Here is a 25,195-nt window from a genome sequence, read left to right on the forward strand (position 1 = left end):
TTTTTAAACTATGTGATTTCAACAACAAATCTCAGAAATGTACTTAAAAACTATTTGTGCCAAGTTTTGAAGCTCTTAAAAATGGAGAGTTGTATTCCTTTTTTTCGCCTTCTGTGATATCTGAATTTATTTTTAGGCTCTTAAAGGAAGCCTTATTTAAAATAAATTATAAAGGATCTCCCATGCAGAATCTAAAAGGATCTATAAAGCGGTACAATGGAGATTGTATACTTGTATACATACTGTTGATCTTCATGCACATTTATCCTGCAGCATAATGTTAAAATAAGTGACAACTGAAGAGATTTGGAAAAAATTTACAAAATCAAAATTATAAAAATCAAGAGTTTCAATATTTTGTCAATCACTTTCTAACAGTGTCTAGTTAAGAAAGTAAAAGAAATTTCAAATAGTTGAAATTTAAGGTATTTTAAGTTCTCACATTTAGTAAGTAAAAATACAAAATGCTTTCTGTTTAATATACTTTGATTAACTAATTTTACAGTATGTAAATAAATGCAATATGGGCAGCCTTACTATTTCAATCAAAATGTTACTACTTTATTAATGAGGCCTCATGATTACACAATCCACGATTGCTAAAAATTATGATGCCCAGTTAGATCACAAATACAAAACCTAAACAAAAAAGTAAACACAAAAAAAGGAGAATCAAATCTTACCCATTCTTGAAATATAAAACATGTGCTCTTTGAAGTCCTGTTTCCAAGAAAAAACCAAGTTCTTGTTCATGTGCAGTGGGCCCTGGCTTAGGGCTTCTGTTTTGTATATTGGCATTAATTACCTAAGAAAACAAAAAAAAAAGGAAAAAAATGTATTTAGGAAAAAAAAAATCAAGTTTTGTGGAATTTTACACAGAAGCTAATACCTAATGTTGGAGAAGTCGCTTTCATTTGTATGCGATGGCTATCTCCTTACCTCCATTCCCACCTAAATATAAATCTTTTTGCTCTTGGCTATACTCTTAAGGGTAATTTCTTCACCAAGCAGAAACGCTGCTAAGAAAAATTTTATAATACTTTTCCAAAAATTTTTATGAAGAATGGTATACCAAAGTATATGAAAAAGTACATTTGCAACCTTATTCAGTAGCAGGAGTTGATGGTATTAAAAATTTAAAAGATTTGCAAGTTACTGCTGCAGAAAGCAGTAAGAAGATTAAGTCATCTCCAGAGTGATTTCCAAAACACAATTTAGAAATAACTTAATTTGTATTACATCAACATTAAAAATGCACTCTCAAAATGGAGAGCTACCAGCTTTCATTTGCCTTCATGTTCACCACACATAGTCTACCAGCCGCTAAAAGACAATAACAAAACAATCGAGAAAACCAAAGCAAAAAACCCTGAGAAAATAAAAATGTGTATTTATTATTTAAAGTTTGAATTACATTTCTTTTCCCCATCACATCAAAGTATTCTTTCCCCTTCATTTTGCTTGTGTGACCATAACTGTTATCTAACAATCCCTCCAAAGACAACTCTCACATGACTGGTCTGAGGACTGCAAACAATAGGTCTGAAAAAGAGGGCAGGATTGATACTGCTAGCTTGCTTCATTCTAATAGTATTCACAAGCCAAAGAATAGAGCACAAGTGTATTGTATTTTGTCCAGGCATAGCTCAAAGTAAATAAAATGCAACAGTGTGTAACTCTTAGAAACAAAGGGTATCACGAATTTTCTTTTCTTTAAAAAAAAGCGTTCATATATTCATAACACTTGAAGGGTTTCTGTTAAGTGGTAAGAAACAAGACAAGGTTAAAGGTGTAAATGAAAACAAAAGGAGGAAATAAAAGAGCCTATGTATCCCTTTAAATTCAGACAAAGTCTGAAGCTTTTAAATCATGAAGCATTACACTTTATAAATGAAGAGTCTAACTTTAACTTTCCATAATTCATAATCCATAATTTACAAAACGGGGGGGGGGGGGACACACACACACACACCAGTAACTTGCCTAATATTCTGCAGAGCTGTTTGTAGGTTATATTTTGTCTAACACTAAGAAGCTCAGATATATCAACTTTCATCAATAAAAACCAGGTCTCCTGCATATCTAGTACCTCAGATTTTAACAGTAACTGTAGTTTCATACATACAGTGAGTAATATATTAATAAGATAAAATGACAAATGGGCCTTCAAGTAGAAGAACATTGTCCTGATCCGATTTATAGAACTATTAAGATTTATCTGAAGTTCATCTATATTTTAAAATTGTATATTTATCTGTTCATCATATCTGATGATTTTTTCATTGTCCCAGGATTGTGCCTATTAGTTGAAGCAAACACACTTTCAATTAGTATTCTGGACACCCCCCTGATACATCAAGTGTCTTGCTGACAGGTACAATGTTATTTCAGCATTTTACATTCAAGTAGTTTTATAAAGAGGATTTAAGAGCAGTTAAGTTATTGGCCCCAAATAAATATCAACAAGATCAATTTTCAATCTTTACAGCTTCATTTTGAATTGAATTCTTTTCAAGAATTATCTGAAAAGCCAGCAAGTATATACACACAATGTACATATTCTGACACGTGTGTTTGAAGAACACCATAATCCCACGTTCATAAATGAACTCCACAGGGTAACAACAGGCCACAGATCAGCATCTTGAATACACACAGTAGTTCAGAGGAGCTCTGTCCGTCTTCAGACTACTAGCAGTATTTTCTAAGAGATCAGAATGAGAGAACAGTCAGGATGACAGCTACCAGACATCCATTAAGGCACACTAATTTATTGTCCAATTGTAAGTGTGCATTAAAGTCCTAAGAAAACAAATATTAGACATCTTTTAGTTGAGTTATCCAAATGTTGGTAACACCACATCAATGAAAGATGATACCCGCAATTCTTCAATTAAGAAAATCATCCCAGCTTACTCTTTCTATCTCCTGAAGGTACAGAAGAGCAATATCCCCAGCCTTCTCATAGCATGTAACAATTTCTTGTTCACGGTCCACGTGGAGGTTGCTAGCAGAAGAAGAAATTGGCAACTTCTCAAGACAGAGACCTGGGAGGAAAAAAAAGAAAAAAAAATTCAAATGAAGCATTAAAAACTAATGTCATATAATGCTATACCTAAATATAGTCCAGGCTAAGTCCCTTTGGTCAGAAGAAGAAACAAAGAAAAAAAACAAAACCAAAAAACTTATGACGGTATGGTCCTCTGATACAGACACTAATAAATATATAAATAATAGTGACTCCTCAATAATTATAAAACCAGAAGCAGCAATGTTTTTAAAGCAATTTTGATTTAAAAGACATTATGACAGTCTACCACAAAAGTGCCTCGGGTCTTTCTATACCAGTTTTAAATTACTGAATACATCTTCACTTTTCCAGAGTGGTCACAGAAACCAAGGCAGGGTGAAGAAGGGCACTCAAGGCAATGCTAAACTTAGTAACTGTGCAAGGCAGAAGCACCTATAAAGCCAAATACATTTTCAAAAAAATAAGGGGTTAGGAAGTGTAATTTTTGTATGTAAATTTAGTAAGACGTAGCTCGCTCTCATCGAAGCACAGAAGTCTTTTCCTCTCAGACTTATCCAACAAATACATTATCTGGTGCTTTGAAGGAAAAAGTCTTTGCTCGTCTAAAACAAAAATCCAACAACTCTTATAACACTATCTCCTACACAAGCCACTTCTATTAGAGTTATTTACAAGATAATTAGAGAAAACATCTAGAAAGGACCTCAAGAATACTAATCCATTTATCTGACGGAGGAATCAAGCAACCCCAGACACTTGTCTAACCTGTTCTGAAAAGCCTCTGACAATAGGGATGCCTTGGCCTTCATATACAAATTATTATAGAGCTCAACTGTTCTCGTAATTAGTATTTTTTCCTAATGCCTAGATCTCCCTCCCTAGATTATTTACTCCTAGTCTTCTTCAAAGAGAGATTATTCCTTTCTTTACAAAATGTTTTTTCAATGTTTATCTAGAGAGAGAATGCTTGCAACAAAGAATTATGATTTTCACTCATTTCTCTTTTCATGCTTCCTTGACACCTAATAATTTTTATCTCCTCTGGACCATCTCCAACTGGTTACCTCTATCTTGACTCAGTGTGCCAAAACTGGATACATGGCTCCACTTGAGCCTCAATAGCACTGAGCAGAGATGAAAGACTTCCTGTTTTTGATATAGGATACCTTTAAAAAAAAAAAAAAACCAACACACAAACAAAAAACCAAACCCAAATCAGCAGAACTTTTGTGCTTTCCCTTACATATTACTAAAAAAATTCTCTTCTGTTTATGATCTGCAACATATCACCAGATATTCTGCAAGACAACTGCCTCATCAGTTACTCCATCTTAAATTTATTTGAATAATTATTTGTATTTGAAGTGTAGCACTTTCCACATGTTCTTAAAAGATTTATTTCAGGTTATTCTTCCAGGTTGTCAGCAGTAAATGCTGATCCTAAAGTGCCTTCAACTGCTCCCACATTAACATAATTCACAATTTAAATGACCATATTCTCAATTCATCATCCAAGGCTTTCAGAATCCATTTCTGGAGAAACTAAAAACAAAACCAAAACACATAGGTATATACTGGGCAGTCTGTAGACTGACAGGTAGTACAAAACCCCAGTTTGGAGAACAGTTTATCAAAGAATTTCTGTCCATCAATACTGTAAGGTGGGGACAGTATGTTTCATTAGATTTACGATAGTTTTCTTACTACTTGGGAAGACACAGTCATGGAATCTGGAGTTTATTCATTGATAAACTCAAAACCATACAATATTTGTTTTCTTTTAAAACATCTATTAAGTTTCAATATCTCTCTGTAGAAGTATAACTCATCTGTATAAAAAATAATAAACAATAAAAATAATATAAAAATAATTTAAAAATTAAAAAAAAATCAAGCCATATTTCTGGCTTGAGAGGATGCCTTAAGTCTGTATCAGTTTGTTGGTCACCTTTACCCTCCGATCCACCCTTTTACTATTATAAACAACATATATCCTACAGTTCTATTTGCTAGCTATACATCCAGTTAAGGCAAAATTCTGACTTCAGTACTAACTACTCTGCTAAAGACAAAATAAAATTCAACATACTTTTCAAAAACTATCGAAAAAGGTCAGTTATCCTGCTACTGCAGTAGGCTTGAATGGATTCTCTAAGATCTAAATGTAAAGTTCATGCTGGATAGAAAGTTTGCAGTGTCCTACACAAACACCGTCAAACTCAGACTTAGAGGTGACCATAAAATACAATAAATGAGCTGCAATAAAAATGTCAAATGACTGAAAGCACCAGATAGGTGATAAGCGGATCACTCCTCCCCACCCCTTCTCTCCCATGACATGAACAGCCAGTGCCCCACAGTAATCCTCCACTACATGAAACATATTACTCAACTGGCTATTTGTAGATTTGACTTGGATTTATTATTTCTATTTTTATACTTTATGCCACGACTATAATCTTTTTAATCTGAAAAACTCACTCTAAGAACATTCTCTCATTTTAGCTGAGAATATTCTTTAAGATATTAAAGCACCTCAGTGCTCTACCAGAAACTTTAAGTAATTCTAAGTGTCCTTTGATGAAGTATATAACACAATTTCTTAGAGTAACTTTATTATACAACTGTTATTCACTGTATCTTTCCCGGATGCTTATTACAATGCAGGAAAGTATATATATTTTAAGCATGCAATGCTTTTCAGCAGGAAGTTCATTTGGAGAACTATTCTGAAATGACCACTTAACAGGATGGTTTGGACACCATTTGCTTTGATGACACAAGGAATAGTTACAATTCAATACTGTATTAAAAATGAAAACATACCAACTAGAAGAAAAACCCTGAATAAATTATTATTTCTGTAACAGGTTAAAATTAGAGTCCCTCCAGACTACGCATTTAATTTTTTTCTTAAATACAGATGAAATTTAAGAAATAATGTATTAAAGTACATAAAAGTATTATTTTATTTTAAACAGATATAAACAGCAACATGGCTATAACCACCACACAAGATACTGCCCACTTCTTCATAAGAATACTGAGAAGCAACAAAAAGTTAATTATAATAGGCATTACTATATTAGGCCCTTGAAAAAAGAACAAGCAATTGGTAACATACAGAACTAAGAAACACATGAATTCCAGAGAAATATGTATCGCCCTAAATTATCTGCTGAAGACTTCTGCATATATTCAGACAAGTCAGTTCTGTCCTTTGTGCTAGTTTCCACACCTGCCAGGCAGGAATCTCTGCTATTTTCCCTCAAAAGGCAGGAATTTCTTTAACGGTTCATAAACTGCTTTGAGATATTTGGAAAAGAGCTACATGTTACTGCCTCAAAATATTACTGCACTGGTTGTAAAGATCATAGCTGTTGGTTTATTTAACTTCTATTGGTTATTTTGTTTTATTCTGCATTCAAGAATATCACATCCATTGGTATCACAAGTTGACTTTGATATTCATGGCTTTTAAGTTGAAGTCCTTCCAGTCAAAATCACCTTCAGCAAAAGCTCCCAACAAACTGGGTCAGTTTTATTTTGGGAAGACACTTATCTCATACATATCTAGTCCTGATATCAAGCAAGATGACTCCTGAGGGAAAAGAAAGTGAGAAGAGGTGAAATGAATACGAGTCTGTACTAGTTAAGCTTACATGTTTTGCAAAGTAACTCTAAAATTGCTTGTCAAAATTGCAGAACAGCAACAAACAGTATTTGGACAAGAAAAGAGTATGTCTGATATTTAAATTACATGATAACTAGCAAAGGTTTTCTTTAAATTTTCAAAAACTTCATAAATTATCTGTATTTTGTGAAAGATTCAGAAAGCAAACAATAGTTTTATCACTTATTCCAAGCGTGTCTATGGTCTCAAATCGGTGGCCAAGGTTGTCAAGTAAACCATTTCATTTTTCACAAATGCAAGAGCAGATCAGCCCCCCCACACATTGACCACTACCCAAAAAAGAGAACGTCTCATTAAGAATAAGTAACAAACTAACAATTTTTAAGAAGCCCCCATGCAATAGATTTGCTTATTCTTTGATAACCAACCATTTTTATGTTAAGGACAATGGCAGTAATTACTTTTCATTTACAAAAAACTTAAAAAAAAAAAAATCAGACTTATCAGTTCTGTGGGAGAACTGATTAGCTAACACTGCCATTTCATTACACAGAGTAAACCAAAGATTATTATAAGGTCAAAAGCGAATCCACAGCACATCTCAGATCTTTACCAAGTACTCCTACCATCCAGACCACTACTGAGACCATTAAAAAAAACCCCAAAACACAAGGCTGAGAAAAGCCTATCACATTTACTACACTGTATATCTGAGGATCTTCCATGATGCCAGACAGTACCATGTCTGTATAAGTTTTAGAGACCACAAATAATAATGGACTCCATGCTTTATTTACTGTCAAAGGACTGAGGAAAAACAGTGAAAGACTATTTTATACTTAAGTAAATAAACATGCTTTTGCAAGAGAGAAAGAGTCATATCAATAGATAAAGATTTCTGGGTTTGCTTCCTGTTATCCTTCAACGGACACATAAAATCCAAGTGTATTTGAGTATACAGCACTTACGCTTTCCTATATGATATGTAAAGCAACACTGGTGTTTCAAATGCTGTAAACACAAAAACCCCCTTTCATCTCCTTTAAAGAAACTTCATATTTAACTTACATAGTTAAAACAAAAAATTATATAGACTATGGCAAACATTTATTAGTAATTCTAAAAGAGGAACTGAAACAATCTGACTTACTGCTACCAAGGAACTCCCACAGTTTATTTCTGAGCTTAGAAAACACACTGCTAATCTCACTGAAGGGAAGGACTTATTTCTAGAAGTCCTCAAATCAAAGGTTGTGACTTGGTTGCAGAGAATTTTTTTAGAAAGCAAAGCATGAATTTTTTTCCTCTTCAATTCCCTACTGGTATTTGTAAAGTAATTATTATAAAGGAAAGGAGGAAAAGTAAGAATAGAGTAGGGAAATATATTTATAATAAACTACCTCTTACTTTCACAGTTACTGCAGAGACACTGTCTTGGGAATTGCCTATTTCTTCAGACAATCTAAGAAAACACAAACAATTAATTTCTCTGATTTTTCAACTACCTTGTCTTGCCTGTGCCCCCCACGCCAAGACACAGGGGAAAAAAGTCTCCAACTGTCAGGATGAAGGATCTCTTCTATGGCTAGTTTCATACCCAATTGACTTTCCAGAAAAGGCATCAGAAGGAAGGACAACACCCCCTTCTCCCGGCATACTTGAATTTAAGGGAAGCTGCTCTGACGAGTCACTCTTTTAAACACAGACTACTTACAGAGAATTAAATTCCATTCTAGATGACACCCAGAGCAACATAAGCACAACTTTCCAGAGTTGAAGACAACATTTTATCACGTATGCTCATACTGCAATGTCATTTCATTAGCACAACTCTACTGCCATAATTATGCTAGTGCTTCTAAGCATCTTCAAGTTTCTCCAAGTTAAAAAGAGAGAAGAAAAACAAACAGGAACACTCTTCTGAAGTGAACACCTACTTAATAATCCAAGCAGACAATAAAACTATAACAATATTTGGGGATTTCTTGTAACATCATCTGAGATAACTGTTGTGAAACGACTCATCACACTTTTCATCTACATGTAATGACATTCAAATCTTTGTATTTTCTTTAAAGTAAAAAATGGACTCTTACAATATTTTTAAACAGAAGAGATCAGTATTTTCACGTATGTATTTGTTTCTTAAGAATCATGTGCCAGCCAATTCTTGCTTTACAGTACAGCCCTTTGACAGACAAGCAACTTCTAGAGGGGCTGAAAAGTTCAAACTAGAGATAAAAGCTGGAAAAGGACTGATAACTGTTGTAGATCCTGGAGTGAGTGAATTTCTCTCTGATGAACTCTCCCCAAAGCAGAAGAGCTGCACACCAGTATACGGAGTGGTCATCAAAGAAGATATTTGCTCAGGAAAAATGAGATAGTTTAACCATGGAATTTACACTGTTTTGCTGTAATTGTCAGGATTGCTTTTACAAGCATCTCTGAGGAAAAAGGACCAGGCTCCACTGTGACACTGGTTCTTCCTGTGGCCTGAGAAAAAAGGCCAGAATCACTAATTTTTAATTTTGGCCCAACATTTTCTTCCTCTCCTCATTCTGCCAAAGGAAAGATTCTGAGGAAATTCTAAAGATCTGGAAGAAACTAAGAACAAGAAAAACCAAAACGCTCAAGTCCTAAAGAAGTCTATTTTAATAAGCAGCATATTATTTTCATTCAGTGTTTGGATTTCAAATACCAGAGCTAAAAGCAGCACTAAGGAAAGCAGAACAAACTCCTGGGTTCCCCCCAGTCCCTGCTCCAGCAGGGCAGAAGTCATAAAAATAGACTGGGGAAAGACAAGCTTTAACGACAAAGTTTGAAGTATCTATGGCACAGGCGTCCTAGCTGCAGTCTGCAAACTGCTTGCTGACGGGGTTGCAATGTTTGCACAGCAAAGCAGAGGAAGGAACTTAAGTTTAGTTCTTGACCCGTTGCCTAATGAGGCTAGAGATCCCTGGCATAATAACTAAAACAGCTTTCATTTAACATTCTTCCATGAAGAGCTGCTTGGTGTCTGCTGACACAGGCTAGCTGTGCACAAGATCTCATTACAATCGTATATGATTAAAGTTAAGTGCAGCATCTTTTGCTAACTGCAGAGTAGCAATTCACATGCACCTGACACTTCCACTGAACCTAATGAGTATTTCCATGTTTCTGTAAATAGAACTAATTAATAGCCAATCATTTAACTTGGTAAATGCAACATTAAATTTGAATGTGGGTCACCAGCAGTAAAGACAGTCTCACCTTACTCAACATACATCATCTAAATATAAACACAGTTATTTGAACAGGCAATATGAGACATAAAACGGCCTGCAGCAATAAAGCTACAATCCTGTAATGTCACAGTCTAACTTACAGACAACATCCTTCACATACTTAACAAGAATTTGTTATTATAATACAACACAGCCATCTTGACAGATACCTTGAGTAGGTTACTAATCTATACACCATAGTAAATATAAACACAATTTCTTTACTAAAATCAAGTTTACAAAATTGCAGACTTCGAGAAATGTCAGATCTGTAAATTGCTATGTTCATCTATAAGCATTTGTAGAAAGATTCACTAATTTGTAATGTCAAGTATTATAAATTCACCTTTCAATTACGTATTTTGACTTATGCAGCGGTATCAGAATCACATTACCTAAGATTTCAATAAGCTTATTTCCTAGTTAAATATATACTTATTATTTCAGAGTTACTGACAATTTGCACCTCCCCAAATGAACACCTTGATATCCCACTGTGCATGCATCTCATCTTGCTTCCATAAGCAAACAAAAATTGCTTAGAAACATAGGAGAGATTGCCATGCATAGTATTTGAATAATGCCTATGTGTGCTTTCCAGTATATTACCTCATTCATATACTGTTGAAAACTTGCAGAAACTTAATTGTCCTGTTCCCAGAGGCTATATCCCTAGGAGAATATTAGCTTCAGCCATTATTAAAGTGGATTCTAAATATATGCTTCTGTATGGTAACAGCATATACAGATTTTTTTCTGGTTGGTCTTGTAAGAGAAGGGAGTAGGAAAAGCTAGAGCTAGCTACACAAGCCTAATGTGAAAAAGGAACAAAAAAAATCAGACATATACAGTCTTTAACTACTACTTTATGGATACAAAACTTGTCTTATTTCAGTTCTTCATAAGTTAAGATTTTCCTCAGTCTCAGAATTGAACATTGCCAACTAAACTGATCTAGTGAAGAAAGTAAACAAATGGATATTGAAGAGACAAAATTAACCTCTTAGAACAAGGGAACCTGCTCTACTTATTAGAAGGTAGTCATTCCTAAGCAGTTACTTAAATATCAAGTATGTAATACAGCCAGAAACGTGCAGAACCCCTCTACATTTTACTTTGAGCCAAGACTTCCCACCACAAACTCAAGACTGTCCTTCCCTCCTCCTCCCCCTGCCTAGCCTTATTTCTTAGCTTTGCTCTTGCTGCATAAGACAGCTCTAATAACCGGTACCAATGCCCAAACTACATTTGCAGCACAAGAAAAAAACAACCTGCTTTTTTCTGTACTGCTTCTTAAAACTTCATATTAAAGGTATGACCCGCTCCTGTAACATATTAACTTAAGTGCTACTAGAAAAGAAGGAAAGGCAAGAGCTTCAGGGAGCTGGCTCCAGCAACATTCATACACCTACTTTGAGGATAACACTTTGCCACAACAGTCATGCAAACCAGCCCATCTCCTCAACAATGTCCTTCTTTTATGCCCATTTTCCTTTCCCTCATCACACCCTCTTGAAATAAGCTGGCACCTCAAACTATAAACATTTCACTACAGAAAACTGTTTTATCAGATGCTTCTCCTCCACTTTCATGTCATATGTAATTACAAGCAGATGGGGAAAAACTAACCAACAGATCCAAATAAGTATTCTCATGTTTTTGCAAATACTAAGTGGCCCGTTGATTTGAAAAACTCCATCTTTTCATTTCTGTGTTTTATATGACGTTTAAAAACTGCCCCACTCAATTTCTTCAAGTCTTTGAATCTAAGAAAATTCTGTATATTCTATTAATACTCTCTCTCACACAACACCTTCTACATACACATACAGAGTTGTCACTTCGAAGCACAACATCAAAATCAGTTCTTTTCTTAAAGTAAACACCAGATCTAATCCAGAACTCTATTCTATGGGCACACTTAAAAAAAAAAAAAATAAATAAAAAATAAATAAATAAAAAAAAAAATCAGTGTAAGGTCATAAAAGTATGCCTGTCCACAAAGTTAACCACATAAAAGATGACTGTCCTCTACTACACTTCCATTTTTAACTTGTCAATTTGAGGAAATGGTGAATAAAGGCAGGAAAATATTAGAATTACACTACATTCAGTGTACTGTGTAGTAGTTACTGCCTTGTAACTTTTGCATGAGGGATATCTTAACAGTGCTGAGTCCTGACCTATGCTAATCAAGTTTCTGAGACTTTGCCTCATGCATATTCACATGGCTAGTCCACTCTCTGCTGTTTTAATGGACACAGCAGCAGATAACTTTTCATCAGACTGCTCTTGCATCATCTTCTAGTCAAGATAAGGTGTAAGACCTCAGTATTAGCAGTGGCTTTTGTTGCCAGAAGCCAGAAAAAAACCACAAATCCAAACAACTTGTCCTGTTCCTTAAACTTCTTTCCAAAGCACTTTTTTTTGCTCACCATTATGAATAACTGCCTATGTACAGCGGTTCCTTTATCACTACACTAACAATTTTGAACATTTTCCCTAGGAGGAGCAACAGACAGTAACCACTTTCCAGCACTGCTCGGCCACTGAGGCCCTGTGATTCCCCACACATCACAGGCTGGCAAAAAGCTGCATGTAAAGGAAATGGAAAAGATTTCAAAGGTAATTTGATACCTTTTTTTTTTTTTTTAATTTTGCTGAAATTTTACAATGTTGCATTTTGACAATCTATGGAGAAGCTTTCTTTGGAAGATTTGAAGCAGCAGTTCACTGACTAGACATTTCCAATAAAAGAATAAGAATCATTTAATCTTCCTTGTTGGGTTTGAGAGCCTTTCAATCCTTTGCTTGACGTACTTTCATTCCATTTATGCCTCTCACTTATATTCTTCTAAATATGCTGTCCTCAGCTAAAGCTATAAGCAGCACAGAGACTTAAAAGCATTCTTTTTATTAGAGATATATATGCATTTAATTCATTTATGTAATAAAAAATTTGAGGACCCCCTCTGTGAGCGCACTGCAGGCAGTATATGGCTTTAGTGCTTTGGTTTAATGACAGACTTATTCCAAGTTGAAGACTGCAGGGGTGCAAAGACACTAATTTCATGTTCTGGTCTATTGTAATGAAGACTATTGTAACTTAATGAACATCTTGCAGTGAGGTTTACAAACAACCTTGATGGATAATGCATTCAGACACACCCACTCTGGAGAGTCTGAAGAGGCAGTAAGAATTTTCCTCATTTTATTTTTGTCACATCTTACTTTCTAACAATATAAATACATACAGACATATATTTATGTATGTGCGCATCCACATACATAAATACACACACACACCCCTCCACAAGTCAAGCAAGTGTTTGGGGATCTCACTTCCCCTGCCATGTTCTGATTCTATTTTCTCTCCCCGCAATTGTCACTACTGCTGTTCCTCTACCCCTTCTTTCTCTAGCCATAAGTAGACAAAACTCCAGCAAAATTTAGCTTGAACCTGACCTTGGACCCATTTTTGCACTTCGTTGCATCCATACACACATGCTGAATGTTCATTCGCTGTGAAGAACAGAATGACATACTTCATATGTTCCACAAGCAAGAGTAAGATGGGACATATGGAAAGCAGGTCATTTCTAAGGGATGGTTGTGAACTGTTAACTGCTGAGGGTTACAGCACAACATGCTCATTTAAGTACCCTGTAACAACTGTAGAAGAAAAAACATGTCAACTCAAGCACCCCACTCAGTCTATCACCTCTGAGGTTACAGAATGAAACCCCAGAGTGAGAAGGTAAGCACTTGGAGGTGGTGCCATCTTAAATACGGAAAAAAAATTTAAGGGAATTAAAAACTACCATTAGTTATCTGCCCTATGCCTTTGTCAGAGGTAAGTACATCAGTATCAGACCACTACACAATAGCATACAACACTGCAAATCCACTGGAACTGGATTTGCCCCAAACTGGATTGAAATGGGGCAACTAAAACGGATATCTTTTAATTGTCTCTGTGCAGGTTGCCGCACTGAACAGTGCAGTCGGGCTGATGCTTGCAAACAGGCAGCACAGACAGTCCCTCATTGCTTAATAACATGGTGCTGTGTTCATGACTGCCAAAGAAATAAAATCTAAATACTCAGAAGAGCTTTAATTTTATATAATTAGGTTATCTTTGAACTTGAAAGCAGAAATACAAACCCCAGTGTAGCACAAAATCCCTGTAAGAATAACTTGTATTTAGTTGGGTGATACCTACAAGCCTCAATCACCTGTGAAGAGACTGAATTCAGACTGAAAAGTTTTATAATCCACTCTTACAAGGAGAAAGAAGAAATTTCAGGAGGAAAGGGGAAGATAGTGAGAATTAACTATACCTTATTGGGTAGAAACATATGCTATTTAGCTGTCAATTACTCTAAACTTATCTAGATATTGAATACTAAATTTAAGACTGGGCTGTGACTTCTACCTCATTCTAGAACACACAGAAGACAATATTCTTGCAACCTGCTGCCATGGGAAGAAGGGATATTAAATTTTATTAATCTTCCATTCAAACTGGAAACACAGTAGCAAAAAAGATTCTAAACATGAACAGAACAACAACAAAACCCCAATAGTTTGCTTGGGTAAACTGGTAGCCAGTCACCCAGTAGAAGTGACCAAACTAATGAAGTCTGATCAAATTAGATCAGGCTTGATATGACAGATTTCAATGTTTAAGTATAAACTTGAAATCAGAAGCAAAAAACCCCCACCATATCTAGGCAGAAGACAGAAAGCTGTTTTTCTTCTCTGTCTCTTTTTTTTCAATAAGCTGATCCTAAAAAACATTCCAGGGTAGAAAAGATACACATTTTACTCTTTTTTAACAAATTGTTTTTACATTAAGTAAAATTAATAATACTAATCCTTTCTGCAAAATTGATGCCTTTGTTTCAACTGTTATATATCCTTACGAGGTCAAATAAACCCAACCCAGAAGAGTTGAGCTCTGGGAAAAGATTCAATTAAATTACTGGGCTTCCTTGGACATATAAGCAAATTCAGGAACTTGAAGTTGATCAAGTCCAACATTGCATTTTCATGGAAAGAACATGACAAATTCAACAGACATCCTCATAGATTTAAAAAAAAAAACCAAAACACAACCAAAACCCACAAAGCTGAGTGGAAGTCTACCCATACCAGACATTGCCAAAAAGCCCACATCTATGATGTATGAGAGAACTGGATGGATGTAATATATATAAGAACTCCCAATGTACTATTCCCTTCCCACTTTTCATCTAAGTATTGCCCAGATTTCGGAAGCATCCTTTTGTCTCTGCTACCAGTTAGTTCTCTTATTTCCTTGACATCTCTATAGAGAATGACTCATGCTTGTCTAACGTTTACTAGAAGACTGTGTTGGTGGAAAACAGTCACTCTCTTTCAAGACTAATGTTAGAAACAATCCTTGACCAGTTGTCAGTGAATGCTATTGAAGTCTCTCATAAATTGTGTTTGCTGACTTTGACACCCCTCTTGCCATAACAAAAAGTACATAAGGGCACCAAACCCAAGCTTAAACAGAGCAGACCAAAGCAAACATTTAGACACAGTAAATTCTAATAAATCTACAGCATACAAACTGCTACTTTCCTCAACACACTGACCCAGCTTACAGTCTATTAAAGAGTTTTCTAAACTGAAGTGGCACTGCCACCTTAAGACACAAGGCCAGCATTACAATTCTCACTATATTAGACTAGTAAAAATTTTTTTTTTAATTAACTTCATTTCCTGAATTTTTTTAAAAAAGATACTCAGGTAAGAAAAATTCAAAACTAAAACTGCACAAGAAATGCACTGCTTTAAGTCATTTTATCATGTTATTACTATTTTTCTCAATTAAGTGGTAATTTTGTTAAATAATTTAACTCAGGTTGAGCATTTTAACATTCAGTAAAAAGCATCATGGTGAATCAAGGTTCTCCAACTCTGTCCACAGCAACTGCAAAACTGCACTACTTTTGTAACACTTAACTTTCAGCAATAGTAATAATACTTCTAGTATCTAGCCACAGTTACTGTAACATTTACATATGGAAGGACTTTTAAATACACTCATCAAAAAATTTGATTGGGTGACAGCACAGAATATTAATTGAGGTAAAAGTCATCACAACCTAGCACAAACTCTGAACAATTTAAAGGAGCCAAGACATGCTCTTATTTATCTACTGTGGTACTCCACCACTGTGTTGATGATATGCACACTAAAAAATTCTTTAACTTCAGACAAGTTATAAATTAACTTTTTTAAAACTATTTCCACTGGAAAGACCAATCTTACCCTTAGTAGAATATGCTTCAGCAATCATCCGTAGCCTATATGGTGGCACTGCAGCTAGTGGCAAGTCATCAACTCCAACCCTGGCATATGTGTTTAGAGCTTCTTTGTAATCACCTTCCACGTAGTTTAACTTGGCCATAATTAGGTTAGCTTCTTGTAGGAATTCTGGCTAGAAGGAAGATGAATAAGAAAGGGTTTTTTTCCCCAAAAAATTCACCTAGTTCTTTCTGATCATTATTTGGCCTGTTTTCTATATATATTCACTGTAGAAACCCTCAGGATATTTCCTGTAACAGAGCAACAAACCAACAAAATTCTGTCTTCATGTAGTATTTGGGAAGCTTGCAGTAGGGGGTGAATCCACAAAATGTCACTCCACTAAGCTACAGTTATTTTAATATTCACGTATTTATTTACACATGCACCAGAAATACCTCTCGGTTGGAATCCAGCTTTGCCAGGTGACAAAACTATTTAAAGGCAGTCTATCATGACAACCCCTCCAATTAATTTTTTTCTAACACCACAAGCACAGTTGAAAATAACATAGCATCAAAACTTACTGATGCATGTTCCACAGCCTATATATTTAACTCGCACAATTTCAAAGTATCAGTGCAAAAGAAATGTCATGAAAATAGGATTCATGGAATAATGAAGAAAGAAAAGGAAGATAAATTAATACTCCCACAAATCACAGGAAACAAAATATTACGGATGCCTGTAAAACAAGGTCCTTTTGATCTCCCAAAAGATGGACACTGAGTACAAAAAAGAGAAGCTCATGTAGTAGCTACAATAGTTAAATAAAAGAAGGACCAGAATGGTTAAGAACATCAAAAGGTTATGACAGAACACGCTTTCAAGTATTAACCTCACTTTCCGCACCTGTAAACATAACTTAAGGAACCTTTCCTGAATACTTAAGAGACTATTACAGAAAATTGTGAAGTATTTTGCATTTTTAAACACTACAGAGAATGTTATAGTTATATACTCCCAAGAAAAACTTCCACAAAACACATTGTAAGTACTTCACTTTAGCATCCCAGAAGTCAATAACAACTTTCTTATTCTTCTAATAAAAGAAGATTTGATAAATTTATCTGAATAAAAATCCATGAAGAAACAGAGCGCCATGAAATAGCATAGTCCTGATGATGTTTTGGGAATAGCAATGATAATAAAACACCACACAAGCACTTTCCACATTTTTCTCCATGATCAGCAGAGTACTCTGGTGAATTTCAGTTTTTCTAATTCTTGCTCAGACTGACTTACATACCTTTAGGTTTCCCCTGTCAAGCGCTGCTGTGAGATGCTTCCTGACCTCAGTCAGCTTTGGCCGGGGGCCCCGTGGACTACTAGTCTGTTTAAGAGCATTTTCCTTCAAAAATTGTTCTAGTTTGGACTCCCCAAGAAGAAGTTCTGCCATGTCATCTGTAAATAAAACCAAACACATGAAATATTTGAAATAATTTTATTTCACTAACATTTCAGTGGAGGCAGCCATCTCCTGAACTTTAAATACAAATTAACCAAAACAGTGTCAAGTATTCAGATTTAACAGAAGTTGTGTGGTACTTTGTTTTACTTTTCAATTTATCTTTTACCTGCCTGATTCATTGTAGAATCAAGTCTCCTGTGTTCTAAGTGATAATGAATTGGAACGTTAACCTGGTGTCAGTGTTTTCCCCCTCCTCCTTAAAAAGCAACACTTGATTCAAAAGCTTTATGTAGCTTTCTGAACACAAGAAGATACTTCTGATACACTTTACCAAAAAAATGGTGGGTGTTTCACAAAATGCCTATTGTAGTTTCAAATATGAATACTGATATTGGATTAATTTACGCAACTAGTTTTAAGTTACATGCCCCTCATAATGGCTTTGATCACCATCTGTATCTCAGCTGTAAGAATGCAGACATCACTCAGACCTTGTTAAGGCTCCAGCCATCCCAAGTCTTCAGTATGAAAGTCCATTTCTCATCATTATCCCCTTTCCCTACGAAGTTTACCACCACTTCTCAGATATGAAGGTAGATCATGATAACAGGCTGCCCAGCAAAGCTGCAGCTAGTATGTTTGCCGAAATTCAAGAAATTGGTCACCCACTACCTTGCCCTTATCCAGGACCACTAAATTTATTTTACTGAAACATGTTGAGTAGTTCCTCTAGTAAGAAGAGGGCTGTAAAAGTCATCATCTCACTATCTGGGACTTGAAAAGACCAGATCATGTCTTGCAAGGTTTGAATAATCCAAATTTGAATTAACAATAAATAAAACAGATTTTGAAAAGGGGAAAGGCAAATAGCTAACAATCAGAAAAGTGTTCACCACCCTATAACCTTTAGCACTGTCCTTAGGGGTTATGGGAAAGGACTGAAAGACCAGGACATGCAGAAGTCAGTGTTACTGTCGAGGAAAAGCTTTCCCTCGAGAAGTATAAATGCATCAGCATTATCTCGCCTTTTAAGTACAGCAGATTTCAGTCTTGTGTCAGTTGGACTAGTATACGACTCATGTACAATGACATTATACAGTAAGCTATAAGGACCAGTGCTGTCCTGTGATACGTCCTATCAAGTAGAAAGACAAAAAACTAGAATTTTTTTTCCCCTTAAATCTTCCAGCTAACTGATGATCTTTAAACCACAATTTCTTCAAGAGAGAGTTTAAGAGACCAGACAAATAGCAAAAGCATCAAGGGAGTGCTTATTTTTCCATTTATGTTTTTTATTTGGTGTTCTGGGAAAGATACCCATGCTAATCTGAACATTTATTTGTTCTCAACTACCATTCACTCACATTTTACTTTTAAACACTACTGCAAAAGAGAAGGATCTCAGCACCCAGATGAAGGCAAGTCTCGCCACAGATGCATTCTGGTTACCAGCCTGCTTAATTTTCTGGCTTTCAGACCATAGCTGTCAAATTCATCTATCTCAAATTTGCAGTAACAGTTCCATTCCTTTGGTCAGCAAAGTTTCTTCTGATACTTCAGCTATATTCATCTCATCTCTAGATCAGACAACACCAAATAATCTGAAGTGTCACTTTCTACATGCACTTTCTTCTTTTAAGAGCATCTTTATGCCTCTTCGCATGTGTTTTGTTTTGCCTAAACTATGTACCTTCTGCTCAATTTATCCTCTCAACAACAATGCACTCCGGATACAGCTTTGACACATGCTAGCCAAAAATGTCACTTCCTTGAAAGATAAGGAAGGGGAAAACAAAGTATCTCCCTGGTGCAGCATCTTAGAGACATTTGAAAAAACAGTGACGCTCAGCATCTTTCAAATGCATATAAAAGATGTACAATTCCCAGTTTAAAAAAAAATAAGTTACTACCACTCAGTAAAACAGCTACAGTATAACAATGAAATCTTATTAGCCACTAATTGCCAACCAAAAAAATGCTTTTATTTACCTATTCAATGCTCATATGGTGAATGGCACAGTTTGACATTAAGTCCATCATACAATTTACGTATCCCTTAACAAAGAAATTGATTGGTTTATAAAGTTTGACTGAAATGTTTTACTCTCGAACACCTCATATATAGTTTAACAAAACAAATAAGAGAAGTTAAACTTAAATTCTGAAAAATATAAAGGCTCAAAGTTTGTACACTATAGTATTTTGGATACAGTTTAGGGTATACTGCATTGAAGGTTAGCTAATCTCCTTGCACACTGGAAATTTAACATTTCTGAACAAAACTAGAATGAGAAGGTTCTACAGTAAGTAAGAATTCTTTTGGTAATTCATAAGAAACCCATTGTTAGCTGCAGTAGGAAATGTGTGAGTTAAAGAGGACTTTAGCACCTGGTCTATCAGGACTGAGCACATTTACGACTTAATATGGCTTGCAGAGTCTTCTCTGTGTTTAGAAAATAAGGAGGAAAAAACATCTTTACTACAACACGAGTTTTACCCATACATTATATCAGAAAGCAAGGAAAGTACCTGGAGGGACCAACCACCAGTCTTTGAAATCCCTTGTGCACAGCCTCCATTGCTCTACCACCCTGTAGCAGCAGCAGCTCCCAGCTCTGACAGTCATGGTCAACTGCACCCCCTTAGGAAAGGGCCCAAGCCAGAGATCCCGGACTGCCTCCTGCCCCTAGCCATAAACTGGGACTCTGGCAGGCTCAGAGCCTGCCTGGAGACTGGGCTGAGTTTGGCCAAAGGCAAACAACTACACTTTGCCCTCTGGAGAAGAGCAAGAGAGCCAGGAAGTAACATCCCCTTTTACTGCACCCAGCTCATCGCCCTGGACCACACCACTTATCTGTAATTTGCACAAGTGCCATTCAAAGGCTCTCAAAACTCCTATCATTTGAAGTTTCTTCTCATATATTATACCTGAAATTTTAAATCCTCTGAGGAAGTAAAAGTAGAGAAGGACGCAGTTTGTTCCCATACATTCACAAGGTTATCAGTAAAATTCCAGCAATTTCTGAAGCACTTTTACACTAATTTTGCTACTCTTTCATTGAAGTCTGTTCAGCAAAAATCAAAAATAAAATATATTTCAATGTACTAAGTGAAGAAAAAGAATAAGAAACATACTTCAACAGTAGGGCAGGCAACTGAGGATCATACCCAGCTGAGTTTTGAGCATTTCTACAGATCACAAAAACCCTCCGGACAAACTTTTCCACCATTTGACTGTTCTCATTGTGGAAGATTTTTCCTTGCTATCCATCCAACATTTCCCTTGTTGCAGTTTTTGTTCATTGCTTCTAATACTTTCACTGTGCATTTCTGAGAAGAGGCCACCTCCATACTCAAGAGGGGGTGGTGGGAGATGCTGCAGTAGGATCCCCTCTTAGCCTTCCCTTTCTAAGATCTAACAAATGCAGCTCTCTCAACTAGTTCTCTTAGTCCACATGCTTTCACCCCCTCATCATCTTGGTGGGTCTCCACAAGGCTAACTCTACTATACCAATGTCTTTCTTGTGCTGGGGAGCCCAAACCTAGATACGATATTCCACATGTGGTCTCACAAGTGACAAACAGTAGGGAATAATTTTTCTCAAATGCTAACTACATTCTTGCTAATACAGTGCAAAGGGTTAGCTGCCAACTTATGCTCTGTCATTCACCAGGAGCTTCATATCCTTTTCTGCAAAGCTTTTTAGCCAGTTGATCCCCAGGCTATACTGTTACAGTTATTCCTTCTCAAGTACAGGACCATGGCATTTGCATTTCCTGAACTTCATGAGTTTTGCCTTTAGTTCATTTCGCCAGCCTGTTGAGATCCCTCTAAACAGCAGTCGTATAGTCCCCTCCCTGTTTTCTATCACCCACAAAACCACTGATGGTGCACTCTCAATGTCTATGTCACCAAGAAAAATACTAAACAGTATGGACCACAGTATCAGCCTGAGAGGCTCCATTTCTAGTATGTCACAGATCAGATTTTTTTTTTTAAACTGTGATCAAACCTCTGAGCCCAGCCAGTTTTCCACCTAGCTCCTAGTCCACCTCTCTCTTCAACTGAACTACACGATATACTATGAGGAACTGTGTTCAAAGTCTAGACAAAATTGAAGCCAACAATATCCACTGTCCCCACAGTCAGTCACTTATGATCAAAAGCTATCTGGTTGGTTAGTCCTTGATAAACCCGTATCGGCTGATCCCAATCACCTCCTTATACTTCCAACCAGTTTCCAGGACATACTTCCTAATCTTCCCAGGGCCTGGGGTTAGGCTGATCAACCTGCAGCCCCTGGATCCTCCTTCTGGACCTTTTTCCAAGTGGTCATATGTGCCTTTTTCCAGTCACCAGGAATCACCCTTGATCACCAGGACTGTTAAAAAAACAAGTGTCCTTGCAATGACACTGCCCAGCTCTTTCAGCACTATGACAAAACCCACCTGGGTATCAGAGACTTGTCTGTGGCCCCTTTGCCCAACACAGTCATCCTCTGTCTGATCATACTTTAATTCATGAGACTTTTCCATCAAATGAAGTAATTTTTCACTAATATCAACAGATTTTCTGCAAGCACTAATACATATACTAAAAAAGCACAAATGGTACAGACAATTGTCACTTACTGCAACAAAGTAAATTTTCCAAGACAAGCAGTATGCTAAAATGACATTTTATTTTTAAAGATACTCAGCATCTATGTTGTTAGTTTATTTTCTACACGTTCTTTCTTTTCCTTCAAACAGAAATCTTAGCATAATTGACAAAAATCAACAGCTTGTGTAACTTCAGTTTCAAACTGCAAACTATACAAGACATTAAACCGACCAAATCTAAACCTGACATTATGGATCAAATCCCCTTTGTTACAGACATATTCCAAATTCCACATTTCATTAGCATAGCCACAGTATTATCATAAACAAATAGTAAAGTCAGATACTATCATCAACAGTACCCTGCTCAAAGATAGCTTTAGCACAGCACTCTGTAGGACTGCATTTTCTGCAACTGTTCCCTCTCTCTGGAAATCAGAGTGTAAACTGCATGCACAGAAAAGACAGCTGGTTTTGTGCACCAGTGCAAGACAGGTTAGTCTTTGGTATAAGGAATTTAACATGTGCTGTGTGAAAGGGTCTTAGAGATCAAAGGCCCACTCCAAACTTACAAAACTGTGCTTCAGAACATGTTCACAGGATGTAATTATTTGTCTGGCAAAGAATAGGTCACTGAGGGGTCCTTTCAGCACAGGTATTTTACTAATAATATTCAGAAGACTCCAGAGAGTGTTTCAAGTACACAATTTTTGTTTATGACCTTCTTTAAAAAGGTGATTAAAAAAAAGTGGGCCTTGAAAATAATACTTGAGGTCAGCATAGTAGTGTCCTACTTGGAAGAAGAACAATGAAGATTAATTTTGCTAATTGTATTTTTAAAGCTAAGTGGTAACTTAAAAAGAGGTAAAAATATGTTAAACTGTTTAAGTTTTAAGGGATGTGCAAGTAGATACTTCCTCCCTGATCTGTACTCTTCAAAACCAAAGTATTTCATTTAACAAGCAACATTCCTCTTTTCTTTTATTCAGTTCAGTGCTTCACTGAGCAAACTTCACTTCCAAAGAAGGCTGAGGAAACACAAACGTCAAACATAGAGTGTCATTTGGATTCCTTGCTAAAACCAGTACTTTAGTTCAGGAGCTGAAATATCATCAAGGCTGTTTGCAATGAAAAGCATGAGGTGTATCACTGACATTCTTCAACACTTCAAATAGCAGAACTTCAAACATGCCAAAGAAGAAAGTATCACACATGCCTTTGCTCTCATATGCATTCTTTTAAGCAGGTCTCAAAAATTCTTCTGTCCCACAGTCCTGTAACAAGCATTTCTTTAATGAAGTTAAATATAGTAGATCTATCTTTACGGAAAGACAGGTAAAAAACACAGCTAGACTGTGCACCAGCTGCCAGAGAAGTTTTGTTTATATAAACTGCAACATTGTCTTGGAAGCATATGAAACAACTGGTTTGGATTGTTACAATAGATTTGCAGATATCTTTAAGAACAAGTTAGACACTAAGGAAAAAGAAAATGAACCTTGCACTATTAGGTGTGAAAATGCATTCCCTGAGGATTCTTAAAACGAAGTGCTGAAAACATCCCTATTACTAAAGGGGAAAATAACCATTTTGCCTGTAACCAAAGAACAGCACTGGCACGTGCAAGAGCAGAGTGTAGCCATACTCCCCTCCATACTCCAGTTGCTCAACAGCTGCACCACAGAAAGAGGAAGACCAGCTCTAGAAGCTCCAATTCTCACCCATTTGTGGGGCCACAGCAGAACAAGACAGGCATAGACAGATCTAGCACTCTGCAGAAAGTTTGCAAGATTATTCCTCTCTTGTACCCTGCAGAATTTCTCACACTGGGGAAGGTAAAAGGAGACAAACAGGAAGCCACCTCTAGAAAATTTAATTTAGCCTCTCTCTCTCTTCCCTCTCTCACCCTTCCCCCCTCCACCCTAAGATAAAGTCTCTCTGACAATGACTTGAAAAAATATATTTTCTCTAAAAGCAGGACACAAACAAAAGCAAAACCTTAAGTTCATGCTGGTGCATACTCTGAAACTATTCAGACATGTTAAGATGAGAATCAAAGTAGTCTATAGCACCCAGCTATTTTGTCCCCATCACTGAAGCAAGTTAGAGAAGCTCCTGATCCATCCACTAGCTAGGGACAGTAACAGTGCAGCAACATGTATTACGCATACTTTCCTTCAGAGGAAAGGTGGGAGAGGAGAAAACAGCCGCCACAACTTACACACAGATCCGATTAAGCATCAAAAGCTGTTCTTCTAGGTCACCTATATACAGCACAACTCACACTTTCCCTGTACCATGGCTATACATCATGAGACACAGCACCATAAGAGAAACAGTTACTGTCAGACTGGCTTTCATCCCAGACGTGCTACACTTGCTCAGCTGCTGGTGACTAACACTGGAAGACAACAGGTCACAGAATGCAAACCATAAAAGTTACAGCAAAGCAGGATTTTCTTATTTACCAAGTCACTCATCTGCTAAGTCAGTCAGACAGGGCCAGACACTGGCAACAAATTTTTAAATCAAATTATGACTGAAAAAGTGCTTTATTAACAAAGCATTGACCTGAGGCATGTCAACCATTCTGTGCCAGTAAGATTGAGCCTCAATGGTGCTTGTAACAAAATTCCAATTATGTGGACATTTCTGAAAGAAACCATTTATGAAATGATAGCTCTAGCAGAGTTTTTAATCAGTTTTAGCTATCCCTTAAGACATCCTGGAATAATGTAGGTAACATTTGAGAAGAAATTGCTTTTCTTTTTCTTCCAGCACAGTATTAGTGATCTAGATTATATTCTTCTATGAGACCCTTTATAAAGACAGAATTAAACTGTGCAAAGCTTTTAGATACCTTGAAGTCTAGCAATCTTTCAGCCAGTCTAAACAGATGTTCCAGAAGAAA

At 36.4% G+C, this 25,195-nt stretch overlaps 1 protein-coding gene across 8 annotated transcripts in view; it reads right to left on the reverse strand.

Annotated features, from left to right (window-relative positions):
* TTC7B (tetratricopeptide repeat domain 7B) overlaps positions 1 to 25,195 on the reverse strand; it is a 146,588-nt gene that overhangs the window by 107,049 nt on the left and 14,344 nt on the right. For 5 of the 8 annotated variants that reach the window (XR_012628942.1, XM_074868594.1, XM_074868593.1 and 2 more), the window contains exons 2-5: positions 17,521 to 17,675; positions 16,236 to 16,404; positions 2,917 to 3,047; positions 684 to 805 (exon numbers count right to left, since the gene is read on the reverse strand). Coding sequence is in view for 7 of the 8 variants with exons in the window: in XM_074868594.1 (XP_074724695.1) it covers positions 684 to 805; positions 2,917 to 3,047; positions 16,236 to 16,404; positions 17,521 to 17,675 (577 nt within the window). In the remaining variant the exon portion in view is untranslated. Of the gene's footprint in view, positions 1 to 683; positions 806 to 2,916; positions 3,048 to 16,235; positions 16,405 to 17,520; positions 17,676 to 20,211; positions 20,369 to 25,195 lie in introns of those variants that run through there. The other 3 variants (XM_074868592.1, XM_074868595.1, XM_074868596.1) reach the window with 3 other exon arrangements.

Source organism: Strix uralensis, chromosome 4 (assembly GCF_047716275.1).
Source record: "Strix uralensis isolate ZFMK-TIS-50842 chromosome 4, bStrUra1, whole genome shotgun sequence".
In the NCBI taxonomy this organism is placed as follows: Eukaryota; Metazoa; Chordata; class Aves; order Strigiformes; family Strigidae; genus Strix; species Strix uralensis.